This window comes from Spermophilus citellus (genome assembly GCF_964194105.1).
Source record: "Spermophilus citellus genome assembly, chromosome: 9".
Classification (NCBI taxonomy): domain Eukaryota; kingdom Metazoa; phylum Chordata; class Mammalia; order Rodentia; family Sciuridae; genus Spermophilus; species Spermophilus citellus.
In genome coordinates this window covers 121,235,764-121,256,063 of record NC_138191.1, presented here as the reverse complement: position 1 = coordinate 121,256,063, position 20,300 = coordinate 121,235,764, and the positions used below count along the sequence as shown (strand labels likewise).

The 20,300-nt window shown below is 40.3% G+C and overlaps 1 protein-coding gene across 1 annotated transcript; it reads right to left on the bottom strand.

Moving 5' to 3' along the window:
* Positions 1-42: 42 nt before the first annotated feature.
* Positions 43-18,796, bottom strand: AUNIP (aurora kinase A and ninein interacting protein). Its single transcript, XM_081306778.1, has 3 exons — positions 18,484-18,796; positions 2,799-2,940; positions 43-1,818 (listed from the first exon to the last, which is right to left on the bottom strand). The coding sequence occupies exons 1-3, from the start codon at positions 18,562-18,564 to the stop codon at positions 962-964; spliced, it is 1,080 nt and encodes a 359-aa protein (XP_081162904.1). The 5' UTR covers positions 18,565-18,796; the 3' UTR covers positions 43-961.
* Positions 18,797-20,300: the final 1,504 nt, after the last annotated feature.

The following is a 20,300-nucleotide window of genomic DNA, read 5'->3' as shown; positions in this document are numbered from 1 at the left end:
GAAGTTTCTTTCCCCTTTATGAAGAGATTTTGCCCTAAACTCTTAAAAGCAGTTCCATCTTATACTTACAGGTTTGCCCCTAGAGGTTGTTTAAGCCTCAGGTACTCTACCTGCAACATGAGAAACTGCCACCTTGTGGACTATGGGTAAGAAAGGGCCAAATAAGACCTGTTCAGGGCAATGACAGAATATATTAAAAAGTTTCTTTTTCAAAAAAAAATTTGGTAATGTCTTAATTACCACTTGTTTTACACCTTGTGAAAGAAGAGTGACAACAGCTACATCTAGGTTATATACATCACACTTTTTTTTAGAGGGACTATTTAAACAAAGTACAGAACTTGAATATGCTGTATAACCACCACAAAAATAAAATAACAAAAAAGACTACCCGCATCCGGTTGGGGAGATTTGCCTTTTCTCAAAATAGTATCAGGAATGGACTAGGAACAGAGCTCAGTGGCAAAGCACTTGTCTAACGTGTGTGCAGTCCTGGGTTTGATCCCCAGCACTGCACACAAAAAACACACACCCAGTCAATCAACCAATAAAAAGATATCAGGAATAATGGTTCCAAGCCTAGGTTGAATGGGTACGATTACAGCCAGAAATGAAAAGAACACGTACCCTTAAGAAAGGACCCAATCGAGCATGGGAAAGGGCAGAGATGGTTCCATACAGGTTGACTAACAGGCTCTTTAATGGAGGGATGAGTTCCTCCCGTGCCGCCTCAGTGCTCATCACACTCAGGAAACTCTAGTCTACCTTCCTGAGGGAAAAGCATGATACCAGTCTATACTGTCTCAACCCGCTTTATTTACAAAGAAATTACTCAACACTAATAGTTTAAGTAATCCCATGATACTTTCCCACCTAAATCCACACTCCCCTCATCCACATTTATATTTTTCTACAACACTGCCATTTCAAGGTGCTTTTAGAACCAAACCCTCATAAACATTTAGAATTGGTGCCTGATAACTTGATTCCCTTCAGAATCCTGGGTAAAGAGCAAGTCAGGCTCCAGATTGAACTGAATGGTCCCATCCTGGCACTGAGCTGGAGAGCTGGTGGGAAACTGCCCTGGGCCCCGATTCCAGGCACTGGTTAAATCTTGGAAAGGCACTCTAGTGTCATGGGCAATGACTCGCTGTCCCTGAGAATCTTCAGTGAAAAGCTGACTCAAGGAATCCTTATCAATCTTCTCACTCTCCCAGGAAAACCCAGAAAGGAGACAAGGGCTTTGTTTCACTGATTCTGTTTTTTCTCTACTCCAGGACTCCCTGGAAGTTTGAAGACACACAGGGGCCTGCCTGTTTTCTTTGGCAGACATCTTCCTTTCCAATTTAGCTTTGTCCAAGAGCTGATGGCATTTGCCCCCAGGTACTTTGATGTCTCTCTCCAGGTCCTGATAGTTCTTAGATCCAAGAAGCCATTTCCTTTTCCTGAGAGAATCCCTCTTTCCTTCCTTTGGGTCCAGCAAACAAGAACTTTCCAAGTCCTGGGTGAAGGAAAAAGCCAGTGAAGCATCATTCTCACCAGCAGAGACAAGGGTGGCAGGTTGGGGCAAAGGCAACAGAGTTAAAAATGGGGTTCCCAAACTGTGGTGGCCAGAAGTCTGCAAGGATAGAGGAGAAAGTGCAGTTTCCTGGATATCTGCAGGGGTTGAAGTGGCCAAAGGAGGTGTAATGTCATTATCCCTCAAGTCCTGGATCAAATGGTCTGGCTGGGTTGTATCTGTCTTGGACTCGGACTCTTTGTTGATGTGACTTTCTATGTGAGATGAAACATTCCTCTGGTTGCCACCATCTGTCATTCCTAGTAAAACAGGAGTGGACAGATATTATAATGCAGGAAAACTGCTTTGAGCAGGATTTAATTGGCTTTTTCTGCAATCAGTACCAGGCACTATTACCTAGTGCAGGGATCTTACTTAGACTCTTCAGATAACTTTGTGGCTGCTTTTTTTTTTTTTTTTTAACAGAGAAGATTTATTTATTTTTTTGAGAGAGAGAGAGAATCTTTAATATTTATTTTTTAGTTTTTGGCAGACACAACATCTTTCTTTGTATGTGGTGCTAAGGATCGAACCTGGGCCGCACGCATGCTAGGCGAGCGCGCTACTGCTTGAGCCACATCCCCAGGCCTGTGGCTGCTTTTAATCTCGCTGTTCTTTCCTGAACAATCTAAACCACAGATTTTATATTCCCCTACTGAAATATATGGATGTTCCCCCATGACCTATACGTACATATATATACATCAGACCACAGCCTATTTTTCTAGCTCAGTTTTTGTTCATATGGTGTGCTTAATATAGGGCATATTAGAATCCCAGCAGCTTGGGAGGCTGACGGAGGAGGATTGCAAGTTCAAAGCCAACCTCAGCAACTTAGTGAGGCCATAGTCAACTTAGGTAGCACATGCCCTTTGACGGTTTATACAAAGCAATCCTGAATCAGAGAAGATTCCTCCCAGTGCCCTCCAACTGGTAGGAACCCCTGCTCTATAAGCAACCTGCTCCAAGATGGCTCTCAAGTACATCTTTCCCCACTGTTGTGTCAGTGAATGCAAATATTTGTATTAAACTGAAAACAGAATCAGAAAAAATATATTTGTAAAAACATGCATATACTGCTTTTCAAAAGGCAATCATTTCTTATTTTATAACACAATAAGTCAGCTAAGTTTAACCTGATACTTTGGTTTCACATCTCATAAATGCTGCAACATGGAGCAATGAACATCTTCCTTTGTGCTCCCTGGATAATGAAGTGTTGCCATATGGGTCATCATACCTGGCTGCGAGGTAAAGAAGGAAGCAATGCTGGTCTGCCGAACCTCTACAGATGGACTTTTTCTTTGAGTAAAGGAAATACTAGGCTTTCTCTCTCCAGGAAAGAGTGTTAGCATTTTGGTGCCTGGTTTGATTAAATGTGTCTGAGAAGGGAAAGAAAAAGAAAAACATAACCTATTAAAAGAGCTGTCTGACAAGCTCTTTTAAAGAGAACCAAGAAACATCAGTGACAATACTGGACCCCAAAACATTTCCAAATTTGATGGAAACTATAAACAACTATAACAGATTATCTTCTTCAAAGACAGCCTACACAAGATCTCCCATTTCACATGTTCTTCAATGTGACCATTACACTCTACACTCTTCCCATCAAGTTCAGTAGTCTCGATTCCCTCACCTTGAACTTGGGAGAAACTTTGTGATTAACCAATAAAATATTAAAGAAGTAACACTACATGATTTTCAAAACTAGGTCATAAAAATACCATGACTTCTCCCTTGCTCTCTCGAGAAGCTCACACTTGGAACCATCCAACATGTTAGGAAGACCAAGCTGGCACACGCTGTTTAAATTTTATGAGAATCACATTCTAGATACATAAAATAATGTGAAAAATACACAAGCCCTTATATGCTAAATATTGGGAAGATAGTAAACAAAACAGATAGTTTCTTCCCTAGTAAAGTTTATAGTTAAAAATAGTTTGTTTTTTTAAAGAGAGAGGGAGAGAGAGAGAGAATCTTTTTTTTTAATATTTATTTTTTAGTTCTCGGCGGACACAACATCTTTGTATGTGGTGCTGAGGATGGAACCCCGGCCGCACGCACGCCAGGCGAGTGCGCTACAGCTTGAGCCACATCCCCAGCCCTAAAAATAGTCTTAAAATATTTAAATTACTATACATATGCTAAGTCGCATTAGGAAACTTCAGAAAACTACAGGTAATCAGAAAACAGTAAGACCTCAATCACCAAAGAATCTAAAAATAAATCTTTTTAACCAAGTTGGCCATGCTTAGCAGGAGCTAAAGGAAGTCCCTGCCTTTTTCTCCGGTACTGAAAACCCTTCATGCATCCTGTAAGAGCTATGTGGCAGTCCCTACTAATGGCCTCCACCGTCCTCCTTCTGTGCCTCAGAGAAGGGCCTTTTTCACACCTAACCCTGCAATATTTCCACTAACCCCCAAACATTCCTAATTCCCACAGCCATATGCAATCTCTTCCTCTTCTGAACACATCACTTATACCCTAACAAAATCTTAGAATTAACATTTGATTCACACACTTTTTTATCCTATTCTCATGACTTAACATTGCTTAATATACATAATGAGATGCAGTAAATATTTTAGGAACAAGGTAGATATACAAGAAGGATAGGTTCCAGTTTCCATTTTATATACACCTACTTGCTACATTTTTCAGTGCATCAACAAAGCTGTCAGGAAATGCTAAGGCTTTTCTCATACTGTGAACAAAGTTAAGATGAGCTCCTGTCACAGTAATTGATATAATGCATAAGGTCCAGAACAAAGATGGGATGGGAGGTACACCTACTGAAAATTGTGAATGTTTTCATTACAAGTAATCTAACAAGAGAAAATTATAACACTTCTTCTCTAGAACCACCTGGCACTGGTTTTCTCATCTAAACCTAATGAAAATTCAAAGGAGAGAAAAGCAAATTTCTTCTAACTATATCATAACTCCTAAATTGGAGATGTGATATCTATGCCTACTACCATTACTTTAAGTCTCATAAAAGACTGCTCCCTGCAATAAAATTTTCCTCACTTAAAGGGTGTCATGGGTCAGGCTGGGGCTGGGGCTGTGGCTCAGTGGTAGAGCACTTGTATAGCACATATGAGGCACTGGGTTTGATCCTCAGCACCACATAAAAATAAATAAATAAAGGTGTTAAAAAAATGATGATGTCATGGGTCCCTGTAGTACAATGGATATACACTGAGTACAACTGTAGTACAAGGATGTCAGAGGTCACTGAAGCACAATATTTTACCACAGCTACCATCAGTTTGGCCCTAATAAGCACTACTTATTGAAGATCTGTTTAATCCTCCTCTTATTGTAACTACTTCCAATGCAGCAATGGCCACAAGTGGTCTTCTCAGTAACAAAGAAGAAAAATTAATAAGCCAATGAATAAATAAGAACTATGGTCATTTAGAAGGAAAAGAAGGTGTCTCAACTGAAATGCACTGGAGGAGGAACCCCCGCCACTCTGGAACAATTTCCTGAATACTCCCTGGAAGAGGTCACATTGTTACTAGAAATATTACTGTATCTACATACAGTCAGCCCACATTATCCCTGTTCTCCCAGTTCCCAAGTATTTATTTCAAGTCACTTTGTTTGTTTTTTGGTACTGGGAATTGAACCAGAGGTGCTTGACCACTGAGCTACATCCCCAGTTCTTATTATTTTTTATTTTAAGACGGGATCTCACTAAGTTGCCCAGGCTGGCCCTGAATTTGTGATTCTTCTACCCCAGTCTCCCAAGACACTGAGATTACAGGTGTATGGCACTGTGCCCGGCTTGTTACATTTTTAACTTTTATTTTTCTCTATGACCAATCTCAGTACCAACTTCTGGATCACAAATCAGATCTGAAGAGGAAAGAATCTTTAAACGGGCGCAATGGTGCACACCTGTAATTTCAGCTATGGAAGGCTGAGGCAGGAGGATTACAAATTCAAGGCCAGCCCAAGCAAGTTAGAAAGACCATGTCTGAAATAAATAAATACAAAAAGAACAAACAAATAAATAAAGAGCTGAAGACGTAGCTCAGTGGTAAAGCATCCCTGTGTCAAATCCCCAGTATTTAAAAAAAAAAAAAAATGGAGTGGGGAGAGACACACAGATAACTGTATCAAAGCCATAGCTTAATTAAGGGCTGGGGTCGTGGCTCAGTGGTAGAGTGCTTGCCTAGCATGTGAGAGGCACTGGGTTTGATTCTCAGCACCACATATCAATAAATAAAATAAAAATCCATCAACAACTAAAAAAAAATTTAAAAACTGGAGGGATGTGCTTTTATCTGTCAGCTCTGACAAGTAAACTCTCGTGTGTATCTCTGGGGGGGAGGGGGGGGGGGAACGAGTCAGGTACGATGGCACCCAGCTGCTTGGGAGGCTGAGGCAGGAGGATCATGAGTTCAAAACCAGCCTCAGGGAGCTGTGGTTGTAGCTCGTGGTAGGGTACTTGCCTAGCTTGTGTGAGGCACTGAGCCTCAACACCACATAAAAATAAATAAACTAAATAAAGGTACTGTGTCCATCTACAACTAAAAATTAAAAAAAAAAAAACCAGCCCCAGCAACTTGCTGAGGCCCTAAGCAACTTAGTGAGACCCTGTCTCAAAATAAAATATAAAAAACCTATTTGGGTCCTTGAGGATACATACATTTTTAGATTTATAATTATACAGACTGGTAATCTACTAAAGATTAGTAATTTTTACTAGTCTGAATTAAGCCCTTGTAATTTCTTGCCTCAACTTCAGCAACATTCTCCAAATTCTTCTAAACAACATTTCAGGGTACCACATATCTTATATAACTACCACTGGATTAATTTCCTTAGAAACAGCTCTCATGTCAAATGGCTTCCATGAATTTCCAACAATATGGCACAACTTTAGCCTCCTGATCTAACCTTCAACTCCCCTACAAATAAATAACCCACACTCAGACAAACTGAATCACTCCCTATGTAGTAAATCTTACCTACAGAGAGAACTGGCTCCTGAGAGGTAATTTCCAAATCCTTGGAATGTATAAAATCATGAGAGGATAGATAGATAGATAGATAGATAGATAGATAGATAGATAGATAGGATAGATAGATAAGATAGATAGATATAGATATCCTTTTTAAATTTAATCCTGGGTACGCAGAATCAGTTTTACCTCCACAGGGGCTAGAAACTAAGGTCAGCCATGCAAGTAGGTCAACCACACTTATATGTCCAAGCCACAGTAAAAACTTCAAAAACACAAAAGCTCAGATGAGCTTCCATAGATAGCAGGACTCTGTGGACTGTCACAAATTATTGCTGAGAGCACTGTCAGCTGTCCAGTGCTTGGCTGTGGAGAACAAGTAGTGCTAGGGATTGGAAGCTTCAGGCTTGGAAATTCTCCTAGACTCTGTCCTATGTGCCCCGGACATTGGCTGATTTTCATCTGTATCACTTTAATGATCAACTATAACCATAACAGTTTTCAGTATATTCTGTGAGTCCTTCTAGAAAATTATCAAACCTGAGAGTAGCTTGAGAACCTGCAAACCTTTTTGGTGTCAGAAATGAGGGTGGTCTTTGAGACTCCCTTTGATTTTCCTTCACAAACATCCCTTGTATCTCGTGCCTCTCTGGCACAATTCATACTCTCCCAGGAATGTCCACCCTCCCACACTGTTTTCGAACAATACCTGAACTTTGCTTAAAGGTCTCTTTTAAATAATTTTATTGAGATATAGTTAATATGCTATAAAATTCACTCACGTAAGTATTTAGTTAAGTAAGCCAAGTACAGTAGCACACATCTATAATACCAGCAACTTGGGGGACTGAGGCAAAAGGATCAAAAATTAGAATCCAGCCTCAGCAACTTAGCAAAGACCTGTGTAACTTGGCAATACCCTGTCTCAAAATGAAAAATAAAAAGGGCCAGGGATGTAGCTCAGTGGCAAAGCACCCTGGGGTCAATCCCCAGCATCAAATAAAAATAAGTAAATAGGTGTGTGTGTGTGTGTATTTATATTTATATATTTATTTAAGTTTTTTAGTATATTTACCAAGTTGTGTAAACATCACCTAATCTAATTTTAGAAAATTTTTCATTACTTTCATAAAGAAATCCTGTAGCCTTTAGCAGTCATTCCTCATTCCCATCCTGCCTCAGGCCAGGAAACCACTGACTTACTTTTTTTGTTTCTACAGATTTGTCTCCATTGACCTTTACTTTATCCTACAATATCTCATATTTTTGTAACTTCCTCTGTCACTGAATCTAATGGAGGTCCATCTATATTGTAGCATTTTTCAATAATCCCTTTTTATTGCCAAAAAAACTATGATGAACATGTTTCAGCTAACGGACACTTGGCTTATTTCCACTTGGCTATTAAGAGAAATGCTACTCTAGCAATTACAGAAATACAAATGAAAACCACTCTAAGATTTCATCTCACTCCAGTCAGAATGGCAGTTATTAAGAATACAAGCAACAATGGAGCTGGGAATATAGCTCAGTTGGTAGAATGCTTGCCTCACATGCACAAGGCCCTAGGTTCAATCCCTAGCACTACCAAAAAAAAATAGTGAAGTCAAGAATACAAGCAACAATAAGTATTGGCGAGGATGTGGGGGAAAAGGCACACTCAGACATTGCTGGTGGGACTGCAAATTGGTGCAGCCAATCTGGAAAGCAGTATGGAGATTCCTTAGAAAACCTGGAATGGACCCAGCTATCCCACTCCTTGGTCTATACCCAAAGGACTTAAAAACAGCATACTAGGGGCTGGGGATGTGGCTCAAGCAGTAACGCGCTGGCCTGGCATGCGCGGGGCGCTGGGTTCGATCCTTAGCACCACATAAAATAAAATAAAGATGTTGTGTCCACCGAAAACTAAACAATAAATATTTTAAAAATTCTCTCTCTCTCTCTCTTAAAAAAAAAAAAAAAAAAAAAACAGCATTCTACAGGGTCACAGCCACATCAATGTTTATAGCAGCTCAATTCACAACAGCTAAACTGTGGAACCAACCTAAATGCCCTTCAATAGATGAATGGATAAAGAAACTGTGGCACACATACACAATGGAATATTACTCAGCATTAAAAGAGAATAAAATCATAGCATTTGCAGGTAAGTGGATGGAGTTGGAGAATATCATGCCAAGTGAATAAGCTAAACTCAAAAATACAAAGGTCGAATGTTTTCTCTGATAAGTGGCTGCTGATCCATAATGGGGGTGGGGGAAGAGCATGGGAGGATGGAGGAAATTTAGATATGGCAAAGGGGAGGAAGGGGAAGGAAGAAGGTAGGGGGATAGGAAAGATGGTGGAATGAGATGGACATCATTACCCTAGGGACATGTATGAAGACACGAATGGTGTGACTCTACTTGTGTACAACTAGATAAATGAAAAATTGTGCTCCATTTGTGTACTATGAATAGAAATACATTCTGCTGTTATTTATAACAAATCAGAACAAATTATTTTTTAAAAAAAGAAATGTTGCTAAGAACCTTCTTTTTTAAAAAAACATTTATTTTTTAGTAGGTGGACACACTATCTTTTTTAAAAAAAATAAAAACACGGGGCTGGGGATGTGGCTCAAGCGGTAGCGCGCTTGCCTGGCATGCGTGCGGCCGGGGTTCGATCCTCAGCACCACATACCAACAAAGATGTTGTGTCCGCGGAGAACTAAAAATAAATAAATAAATATTAAAAATTCTAAAAAAAAACAAAAAAAAAAAAAAACATTTATTTTTTAGTTGTACACAATACCTTTATTTTATTTATTTATTTTTATGTGGTTCTGAGGATCGAACCCAGGGTCTCCCACGTGCTAGGTAAGCACACTACCACTAAGCCACAACCCCAGCCCCCCAACTAAGAACATTCTTGTACAAGCTTTTGTGGAAACATATTTTCCTATCTCTAGGAGAACTGTTGGGTCATGTGGTTAAGAATGTTTAACTTTCGTGAGTGGTGGGGGTACTGGGTATTAAACCCAAGGACACTTTACCACTGAGCTGCATCCAAAGTCTTTTTTTTTTTTTTTTTAATATTTATTATTTTTTAGTTCTCGGCGGACACAACATCTTTGTTTGTATGTGGTGCTGAGGATCGAACCCGAGCCGCACGCATGCCAGGCGAGCGTGCTACCGCTTGAGCCACATCCCCAGCCCCATCCAAAGTCTTTTACTTTCTATTTTGAGGCAGAGGCTGGCCTAGAATTTTCAATCCTCCTGCCTCAGACTCCTGAATCACTGGGAATACAGGCAATGCCACCACGCACCAGCAACAATATATAACATTTTGAGGAACTGCCAAACTGTTTACCAAAGTATCTGTGCCATTTTATGTATGCACCAGGTTCCAATTTCCCCACATATCTGCTAACATTTGTTATTATATCTTTTTTAATAAAGTCATACAAGTGGGTATAAAGTGGCATCGCATTATGGTTTTCATTTGCATGTTCCTAACAATATGATGAGGATCTTTTCATGTATTTTGTATCTTTCTTCTTTTTTTTTTTTTTTTTTTTTTTTGGGGGGGGTGTCTTTTCATGTCTTTTGTATCTTTCTTCTTTTTTGGGGGGTGGGGTGGATACCAGGGATTGAACTCAGGGACACTCAACCACTGAGCCACCTCCCCACCCCTTTTCCTCCTCCCTCAGCCTCCCCCAAGCTGCTGGGATTTTCATCTTTTTTTCATATCTTTTCGTCTTCTTTGAGTGTCTTTTCATATCTTTTCCATCTTTTATCTTTCACTGGCCATTTGTACGTATTCCTTGGAAACTATCCAAATTCCTTGTTCCCTCTTTAACTGGGCTGTCAATTTTAATGAATTCCAATCTGTTTTCTTTGTTGGTTATATTTCTGGTGTCATAGCTAATAAACCACTGCCTAATTAAAGGTCATAAATATCTACCCCCATTTTTTCTACCAAGCTTTGCAGTTTTAGATCTTACATTTAGGTCTATGATCCATTGTGGGTTGATTTGTGTGTATGGTGTGAGGCAGGGTTCAAAATCATTCTTTTGCATGAGGATGCCTAATTGGCCCTGCACTAGTTATTTATTTTGCATACTGGGAATGGAAACCAGGGGTACAATATCACTGAGCTACATTCCCAGTCCCTTTATATTTTTTATTTTGAGATAGGGTCTCACAAGTTTGCCCAGGCTGGCCTCAAACTTGTGATCCTCCTGACTGAGCCTCCTGAATAGCTAGAATTACAGACTTACACTACCATACCCAGATAGTCAAATGCTTTCTATGTGCCCATGATGATTACATGGTTTTATCTTTTATGCTATTAATATGGTGATTGTAATAGTTGATCTTCAAATTTAAATAAACCTTGTAGTCCTGGGATAAATTTCTCTTGCTCATGATGTATAATCCTCATGTGTTGCTAGATTTGGTTTGCTAGTATTTTGTTGAGTACTTTTTTCTGTGTTCATAAGGATGCTGGGCCACAGTTTTATTTTCTTGTGATGTTGTGATCTGGTTTTGGTACCAGGGTTAATATAAGACTCAGAATGAATGATGAAATATTCTCCTCTGTTCTCTTTTTGGGAAGAGTCTATGAAGGATTAGTATTTGTTATGTTTTGGATCTTAAATGTATTCCCAAAGGACATGTGCTAAAGACTTGGTCCCCAAATGATGCTGCTATTGGGATGTAGCAGAAACATTAGAAGGCAGGCCTCGCTGGAGGAAGGAGGTCATTGAGCACATATCCTTGAAGAGTATACTGGGACGCAGCTCCTTGCTCTGTTTCCTGGCTACCATGAAGTGGGGAGTTTTGCACCACCACATATTCTTTGCCATGACGTTCCACCGTACCCCAAGCCCACAGGGATGGGGCCCCAGTGACTATGGCATGAAACCTCTGAAACTGAGTCGAAATAAATCTTTCCTCCATTAAGTTGATTTTCTCAGGTATTTTTTTCACAGTGATGAAAAGTTGATTGACACAATATTAACTTTTTAAATATCTGGTGAAATTCACCAGTGAAGCCATTTGAACCTAGACTTTTCACTGCAGGAAGTTTTCAAATTACCATTTTTTAAATTTGTCTATTCAGATTATCCATTTCTTCCTAATTTTAGTAGTTTATGGCTTTCTAGGAATTTTCCCATTTCATCTAAGACATTAATTTGTTACAATACCATTGTTTACAATATTCCCTTATAAGTAAGGTCAATAATGATGTCCCAGCTTTCATTACTGATTTTAGCAAACTGTATTGCTAAAAGTGATCTTCCTGCCTCAGCCTCCTGAGCCAATGGGACTACAGGCGTGCACCACAGTGCCCGGCTCTATCTCAACATACTCTTTAATTTTCCTTCTGATTTCTTCTTTGACTCTCCTGGTTATTTAGAAAAGTGCTGTTTAATTTCAACATACTTGTAAAGTTTCCACTTTTCCTGTTACTGTTATCTAGCTTCATTACATTGGGGAGAATACACTTTATAATTTCAAACTAAATTTACTGAGATTTGTTTTATAGATAGCATTCATGGAGAATGTTCCATGTTTAACTAAGAAGACTGTGTATTCTCTTGTCAAGTAGACTGTTCTGTTCAAGTCTATTACGTCTATTTGGTTTATAGTGGTCTTCTATTTCCTTGTTGATCTCTGCATAATTGATCTTCTCACTACCAAAAGTAGGTATTAAAATCTCCAACTATTATTCATGCAGCCTTTCTTTTTCCTTTTCTTTTTTCCTGTTCATGAAGCCTTTCTTAACATCTAAATTAGTTATCTAGTGCTGGGTAATAAATTACCGCAAAACTTAACAGTTTAGCCAGGCGTGGTGGCGCACACCTATAATCCCAGCAATTTGATAGGCTGAGGCAAGAGGATCACAAGTTTGAGGTCAACCTCAGCAACTTAGCAAGACCTTGTCTCAAAATTTTAAAAAAGGGATGGGGATGTAGCTCAGTGGCAGAGTGCTCAGGGTTTAATTCTCAGTACTGCAAAATAGATAGATAGATAGATAAACAGACAGACAAACAAGGAGATAAGAAGTCACAGCTTATCCTAAGAAAATTATTTATGTTCTTGCCATGCAAAATATACTCACTCCTTAAAAGACAGTGAGAAGGGGAAAAAAACCTTAAAATAAATTTTAAAAAGCCTAAGTAAATAAATTAAATATACTCACTCCTTTAAGATGGCAAGCACCCCTCCAATGATTAGGAGGCATAAAGTGGAGAAAAATGTTTTATCCCTTACATCCCTGTGGCATGTCTGGAGACACACACAGATCAGTGAGCACAGGGTGGGACCTGTGGTCCAAAGCCTTTACAGTACTGGGTCCAGGGTGTTACCCAAATAAGTGTCCTTAAGGTAATTTTAATTGGTAGTTTAAAGCAAGTGGGCCAAGCATTAGTGTCAAGAGCCGTCCATGGGCTATGTGTGGACTGTTGCACATAGCAGCCTCCTGAGGGGAAAAGTCTGGCACTTGGAACTTCAAGCTCTGCCAAAGATCCCACACAGCACCTGAGATGGGTGTGACCTGTCAAGATGTCATTCAACCTGCTGACTGCAAGACATCAGGAAGTAAGATTCTGCCCTTATCTTTGTCTTTGATGTACCCTCTTAAATAAACCACTGGAGCCCTTTTGTCTTTTGTCTAGTTCCAGAACCCATGTGGACTACATCTATCCAGAACTTCACGTTCTGTAAATATTTCTGAGTATTTATGCTTTGTTTCTTAATAATCATCTGAGATTAAGGTGGTTTGGATTATCCTGGAGAATGGCAGTTAATGTGTGTACTTAACTACAACCTCCTCCTTTTCTGATCTTACTGAAATGATTTTTAAAAAATAGAGAAGAAATCCCAGCAACTTGGGAGCTGAGGCAGGAGGACTGCAAGTTCAAGGCCAGCCTCAGCAAGGACCCCTTAATGAGACGCTGGCTGTTGTCCCCCCACCATACATTAGGTCACACAATGATTGAGAAGAGGTCATCATATGTGTACAGTCCACATAGGGTATGAAGGTTGGCAGAATCAGTCAAGCAGGCTACATGTAGCTGTCCCACAAGGTAGTGGCCACCAGTGAACAGAAGTATAAGGCAGCAGTGTGGACTGACCACACTGAGGAAGCGAGGGAAAGGAAGATTAGAGTACAGAACTAGACACTGTTATCAAGGTCACTGAGCTTTTTGGCATGAGAAAGTCCAACTTATAATTAAAATGAGTAAAAAAACATAAAATTATAGGAATTCACTACAAAACTGATAAATATTTAATTTACATTTATAGTCCTTAGCAGTCTTACAATACTGACCTTAACAGTGCTGCTGATACCTTGGACTTCAATACTTTTATTGATCCTTTTCAGTTTTAGTAAAACTGTTTTTTTTTCTTTTTGCAGTATTGGGCATTGAACCCAAGGTGTTCTACCAGTAAGCTACATCCCAGCCCTTTTTATTTTTTGAGACAGAGTCTCACTAAATTGCTGAGGCTGGCCTTGAACTTGTAATCCTCCTGCCTCAGCTCCTGAGTTGCTAGAATTTCTTCTCTATTTTTTAAAAATCACTTCAGTAAGATCAGAAAAGGGGGAGGTTGTTAAGTACACACTTTAACTGACATTTTTCCTGGAGATCCCTAATTCATGTTTTCACTAAAAAGCTCAGTCTTCCCACTTCTCCTCTCACCAGAGTGAGATACAAAATAAGAAGCAATTACTATCCTATGTAACAGAGAAAGCAAAGCCCAGATGGATTGGTTCATTCATTCATTTACTCATTCAATAAATATTTATTGAGTATCAAGATACTGTTTGAGGGCTGGGGTTGGGGCTCAGAGGTAGAGCGCTCACCTAGCAAGTGTAGGGCCCAGGGTTTGATCCTCAGCACCACATAAAAATAAATAAATAAAAGGTATTGTGTCCAACCACAACTAAAAAATAAAAATAAATAAATAAAAAGATACTGTTTGAAGGACTGCCGGATGGAACTTTTCATTCTAGGAGGATAAAAAATACAATAAATGAACACCTGAATATATAGCATTTTGGATGTCTGAGGGGGAAAAGTGCTATGGTGAAAGACAAAGCAAGAATAAGGTTGTGAGGGAGTATGGTAGGTAGAAATAAGGAAAAGATTGCTATTTTGTGGTTAAGGGAGAACTCACTGATAAGTTATCATTTGAAAAACTGATGAAGAGCCATGTGATTAGCTAACCCCTATGCTTTTTTTTTTTTTTTTTTTTGAGAGAGAGAGAGAATCTTTTTTTTTTTTTTTTTGGTAGATGGACAGAACACAATGCCTTTATTTTTATGTGGTGCTGAGAATCGAACCCGGTCCCGCCCGTGCTAGGTGAGCACTCCACCGCTGAGCCACATTCCAGCCCCGCCCCTATACATTTTAAGCAGAGATATATAAAGATGCCAAACTGAGGTATACTTGGCTTGAAGAACAGCAAAGAGGTCAGTGTGACTAGAACAGAGTAAAGCAGAGCTAAGCGAACTAGATGGGTCTAAGAGAACATGCATGGCCAGATGGTACTCACAGATCTTCAAAAAGATTCTGGTTTTTATGGGATGATGGACTTAAATTCAACAAAGCAATTTAGCAAAAGGTCATTCTAGCTCAGGTAGCAGTGGTAGAAGTGGTGAGAAATGATAAGATTCTGAACACATTTGAAGACAGGGTCCAAAGAATCTCTGATGAATTGAATGTTAGTAATATCAGGTAGCATTCAATGTTCCATGAAAGCTGCTCCAGATACCACTGAAGACTCATCCAAGATTTCAAGTATCTTCCTGCTTCTATATTTCTTTTCATTTCTTCCTTTTGTTTTCTTTGATTCTGGAGATTAACCCAGGGGGGACTATATCCCCAGCCCTTTTTGTTTCTTTTTAACTTTTGAGACAGGGTCTCACCAAGTTGATTATGGCCTCACAAAATTGCTGAGGCTGGCCTTAAACTTGCAATCCTCCTGTCTCAGTCTCCTAAACCACTGCGATTACAGGCATATACAACCACGCCTGGTTATTTTTCTTAGTTACATCCATTTTTCCTTCTCTGCTACTTAGTTCAAGAACAAAAAACTAAATTGTATTATAGGTGGAATACAAAAATTATTTTTAAATTAAATATAATGACCTTGAAATATACAACTAAAAACAGCAAATAACAAATCATATTCTAAATAATTTTATCTTTACTGTGTAGAAAAACTTCTGTTAGAACTACTTTTCAATGTTTTAACGTAGAGGAAGAATAGTTAAAATACAAAATTTAAAAATTGCATAAATTGAAATAGCATTTATAATCTCATACTAAAACTTTTGTCAGGCTGGGGTTGTAGCTCAGTGGAAGAGTTCTTGCCCAGCATATGAAAGGCCCTGGGTTCAATCCCCAGCACCACAAAAATACATACTTACATACATATCTGTATTTCTCATAAGGAAGTTTTCCAGCATATATTTGGTAAAATAGTAGCAGCAGAACAAAACGTCTGATATAATGTGTAAAGGAAACATATATGTATATATAATAGTCCTCTTTTATTCAAGTTCTTGTTTTCTGCTGTTTCAGCTACCCATAGTCAACCAAGGTCCAAAGATATTAATGAAAATTCCAAAAATAAATAATTCTTAAGTTTTAAATTGTCATTGAGTGGGATGATGAAATTCTACACCATCCTGCTTTAGCAGAATGTGAGTCATTTCGTTGTCCAGCACATTCATGTTGCATATACTACCCTCCCTATGGCCTCTGAAAAACATTCCCATGCTTCATTACAACTGTTTTTATAATTGTTCTATTTTATTATTAATTATTGTTGTTAAACTCTTACTGTGCTTAATTTACAAACTAAGACTTTATATATATGTATATACTTTATTTTATATATATGTGTGTGTGTGTGTGTGTGTGTGTATATATATATATATATATATATATATATATATATGAAAAAAACATAACATATATAAGAGTTAATACTATCCAAGGTTTCAGGCAACCACGGGGATCTTGGAATGTATCCACCATAGTAAAGAGGGGACTAGTGTACTTATATAAATACATAAAAGGCCCTGAAAAAAAAAGACCCTAAATTGTAAACATTAATAACCACCAGTGAGGCCTTTTATTCAATACAATTCTACACTATTTGATTTTTTTATTCTTTACAAACTTGTATTATGATCTTTTTTTTTTTTTAGTTATACATGGGGGCACAATATCTTCATTTTGCTTATTTACTTAGGATTTTTTTTTTTAATATTTATTTTTTAGTTTTTCAGCGGACACAACATCTTTGTTTGTATGTGGTGCTTAGGATGGAACCCGGGCCACACGCATGCCAGGCGAGCGCGCTACCACTGAAGCCATATCCCCAGCCCTTGCTTATTTATTTTTATGTGGTGCTGAGGATGGAACCCAGGGTCTCACACATGAGAGGCGAGTGCTCTACCGCTGAGCCCCAACCCCAGCCCTGTATTATGTTCTTAATTAGAAGGAAGGAAGGAAGGAAGGAAGGAAGGAAGGAAGGAAGGAAGGAAGGAAGGAAAAGAGCTGGGGTTATGGCTCAGTGGTAGAGCTCTTGTCTAGCATGTGTGAGGCACTGGGTTCCATCCTCAGCACCCTATAAAATAAATAAATAAAACAAAGGTATTGGGAGGAGGGAGGGGGAGGGGAGGAGGAGGAAAAACATCCAGTATCCTTCATACTAAGGCCTAAGTGATAAGGTGAATGTTGTCATGCCTATGAGTTGTAAGATCAGGAGAGAAGCAAACTCACTCCAAATGTAGGCCTCTACAGTCTTCTAGTCAAACTACAAAGCACCCCTATTTTCCCCAAAATAGCAAACAGTTCTGTTCAGGGATCAAGTGGGAAGAGGCAGGTTTTTCAAAACACTGTCCACTAACTACTGCCCTAAATGCCTTAGACACTCTAAGAAGAGGTTTCTACATTCTGTGAAAGGGACATTTTAGTGCTCTTTTCTGGCGCTTGTAAAAATGGGGAAGAGTAAAAGTGGGGAAGACTCTCACACATGACTGACGCCAGGGTCCGATGAAGTAGCACAAGCCTTAATTCCAGTGGGTAGGGAGGCTGAGGCAGGAGGATTCTGTGTTCAAAGCCAGCCTCAGCAACCTTGAAGCACTAAGCAAGTCAGTGAGACCCTGTCTCTTAAAAAGAAGAAAAAAATATATATCTGACACCTGATGCTTGGTTTTGTTTTCTTTTCTTTCTTTCTTTCTTTTTTTCCCCTCCTACCCACCTAGCAAGCAATGCTGCTGCAGCAGACACTAGTTGGGAATCCTCTAATCCAATTCAAGTTGTCTTTACAATGACTAAAGACATCTGGCTGGGCGTGATGTTGAGCCTCTCCTGGGTTAGTTACACAGCTTGTGTCCTCATTCCCAGGGAGAGTAATGATACATACCACGCACATTAAGTACTTAATACAGTATCTGGCGCACGGCTGGTGTGCAATAAATGGTTAGACCAGTTCCCCCTCCAGAATCTTCTGTTCGCCCCCGCCCCCGAAGTTACTGGTTCCTGGCAGATGGATGTCCTGCGACCTGGCAAGCTCGGTAGAAACAGACCGTCAAGCTGACATTTTCCAAATGTGCATAGGTGTCACCCGGTACTTCAGCCTCTAGTAGGTACCGTCTCGCAGGAGGACCGCCCCGGCGGGGTCTGCTCAGCCCAACTCCTCCCCGCAAGCTCTGGCGCCGCCCTCTCCCCTCCTCCAAACTTCGCAGCCCCGGGGTCTTCAAAGCCCTCCAAGGCCAGCTGCTTCCTTCCTCCCTCTCCAGGGCCCATTTTCAGCCTTCTTCGAACTCAACCCCTCTGGCCTGTGAATCCCCGAAGCTGCTCCTTGCCAGGTCCCGGACTTTACCTCCACGGCTTCCAGGGCCTACCCGCTCCCCAACACGCCCTCATCCCACCTGCACTTTCCGCCTCTTCAGCGCCGCCGCGTCGAGCCACACGCCGCACGCCTCCTTCTCCTCCGGGCCTTTCCGCTTCATGACAGCTGAGGAGACCCAGCCAACTGGAACCCGGGAACCCGCGCCGGACGCCTCTGGAGACCGCCGAGGCCGCCTCCGCCAACGTTCGGAACTCGCGCCAACGCGGGGGGCGGAGCTACGCGAGGCGGAGCCACACCGCGGCCGTCTGGACTCAAGCCCCGCCCCGGAAGAGCCTGTCGCCGTGAAGCCCCGCCCCCCGAAGCTCCGCCCGCTGCGTTAACGGCATCAGCTGCACATCCTTGGGCGAGTTCGGCGCCTGGGCTGGCGATTCTTTCTGATCCTCTTCTCAGGAGTATTCCAGAAGCCCTGCTGTGTGAATGGGTTCGCGACGGCGGGCCGGGAACGCGCATTTGGGCGTTGCCGAATTGCGCTTTTTACTGTGACTGTAATACCCCGGGGCTCGGGGGCCTTCCTGTGTCATTCGTCCCTGAGGAAGCAGCAGGTCTCGACTCCAAAGCTAGTATCAGAGGAGCTTGTGACTTTCGTAATTAAAACAGAAATCTAAACATCACTACCAAATCCCATAGAAGAGGATTTTGAAAACGTGAAGTAAAAAAATTGGAGTCAAGAGCTAGTTGCGGGGAGCTGGTGACGTATGTGGCTCAATGGTAAACTCTTGCGACCCTGGGTTAATCCCCACATAGCAAAAACAAAACAAAAAAACCCCAGCTTTTCAGCTGGGCACACCTATAATCCGTCTACTCAGGGGGTTGAAGATCCTCAAAAGTTGGAGGGTAGGGGCTGGGAATATAGCTTAGGTGGTAGAGTGCTTTCCTCGCATGCCCAAGGCCCTGGGTTCAATCCCCAGCACCGCAAAAAAAAAAAAAAAAAAAAAAATGTTGGAGGCCAGCCTGGGCAACTTATCAAGACCTTCCTCTTAAAGGGGAAAATAAAAAAGCTTTTAGTGTGTAGCAATTTACAGAGGAACAAGGGAGGTAACATTTGTGAAAGTACTTTTTAATTCTGAAAGCCCTTCACAAATGCAAAATGCTTCCTATGCCAGACTATAATCTTCAGAGTGTGTGTGTGTGTGTGTGTGTAAAATGCATGTTTCATACATTATATATATATTTTTTTAAATAGATTTTTTTTAAAGAGAGAGAATTTTTAATATTTATTTTTAGTTTTCGGCAGACACAACATCTTTGTTTGTATGTGGTGCTGAGGATGGAACCCCAGGCCCTACGCATGCCAGCCGAGCACTCTACGGCTTGAGCCACATCCCCAGCCCAACATTATATATTTTAATATATCAAAATATTCATCAATATATTACATTTACGTATACATATAGTCCCCCATAATATTTTAGCAGTGGTATATTTCTTATTCATTTGGGGGTTTTCTTCTAATTTTTCTTGATTATATACATATTGCTCATGTACTATGAGAAAAGCAGTATTATGAAAGTTAACGTATAATCCTTGATTGAAGGAAAAAAACAAAAATTAAAAACTTGGTCATATATAAGTGGGACTATATATATTTTATACACATTCTTTTAAGTAATCCTCAAACTTAATAATGAAACTCTCCCTACTCCCTTGCCAAATTAAGTCATATGTATGTACATGTGTGTGTCTGTCTATTACATATACCACTCTGTGTAAAATAAGACCCCAACCTGCGGGGCAAAGATAAAACAGGAATTCCTCCCCTCTACCCTCAGGGGCTCCAACTTTAACCAGGGAAAACCTCCCCAAATATCATGAGCAGAGCTCCCTCCCTAGAATAGG

Bases quoted from the DNA above. Each gene is read 5' to 3' on its own strand.
- AUNIP (XM_081306778.1), bottom strand. From the start codon at position 18,564: ATGAAGCGGAAAGGCCCGGAGGAGAAGGAGGCGTGCGGCGTGTGGCTC. The intron at 2,941-18,483 runs GTGGGATGAGGG...TTCCCTTCTCAG, and splicing joins TGAAGAGGCGGAAAGTGCAG to ACACATTTAATCAAACCAGG. The intron at 1,819-2,798 runs GTATGATGACCC...CTGTTTTACTAG, and splicing joins CTTCTTTACCTCGCAGCCAG to GAATGACAGATGGTGGCAAC.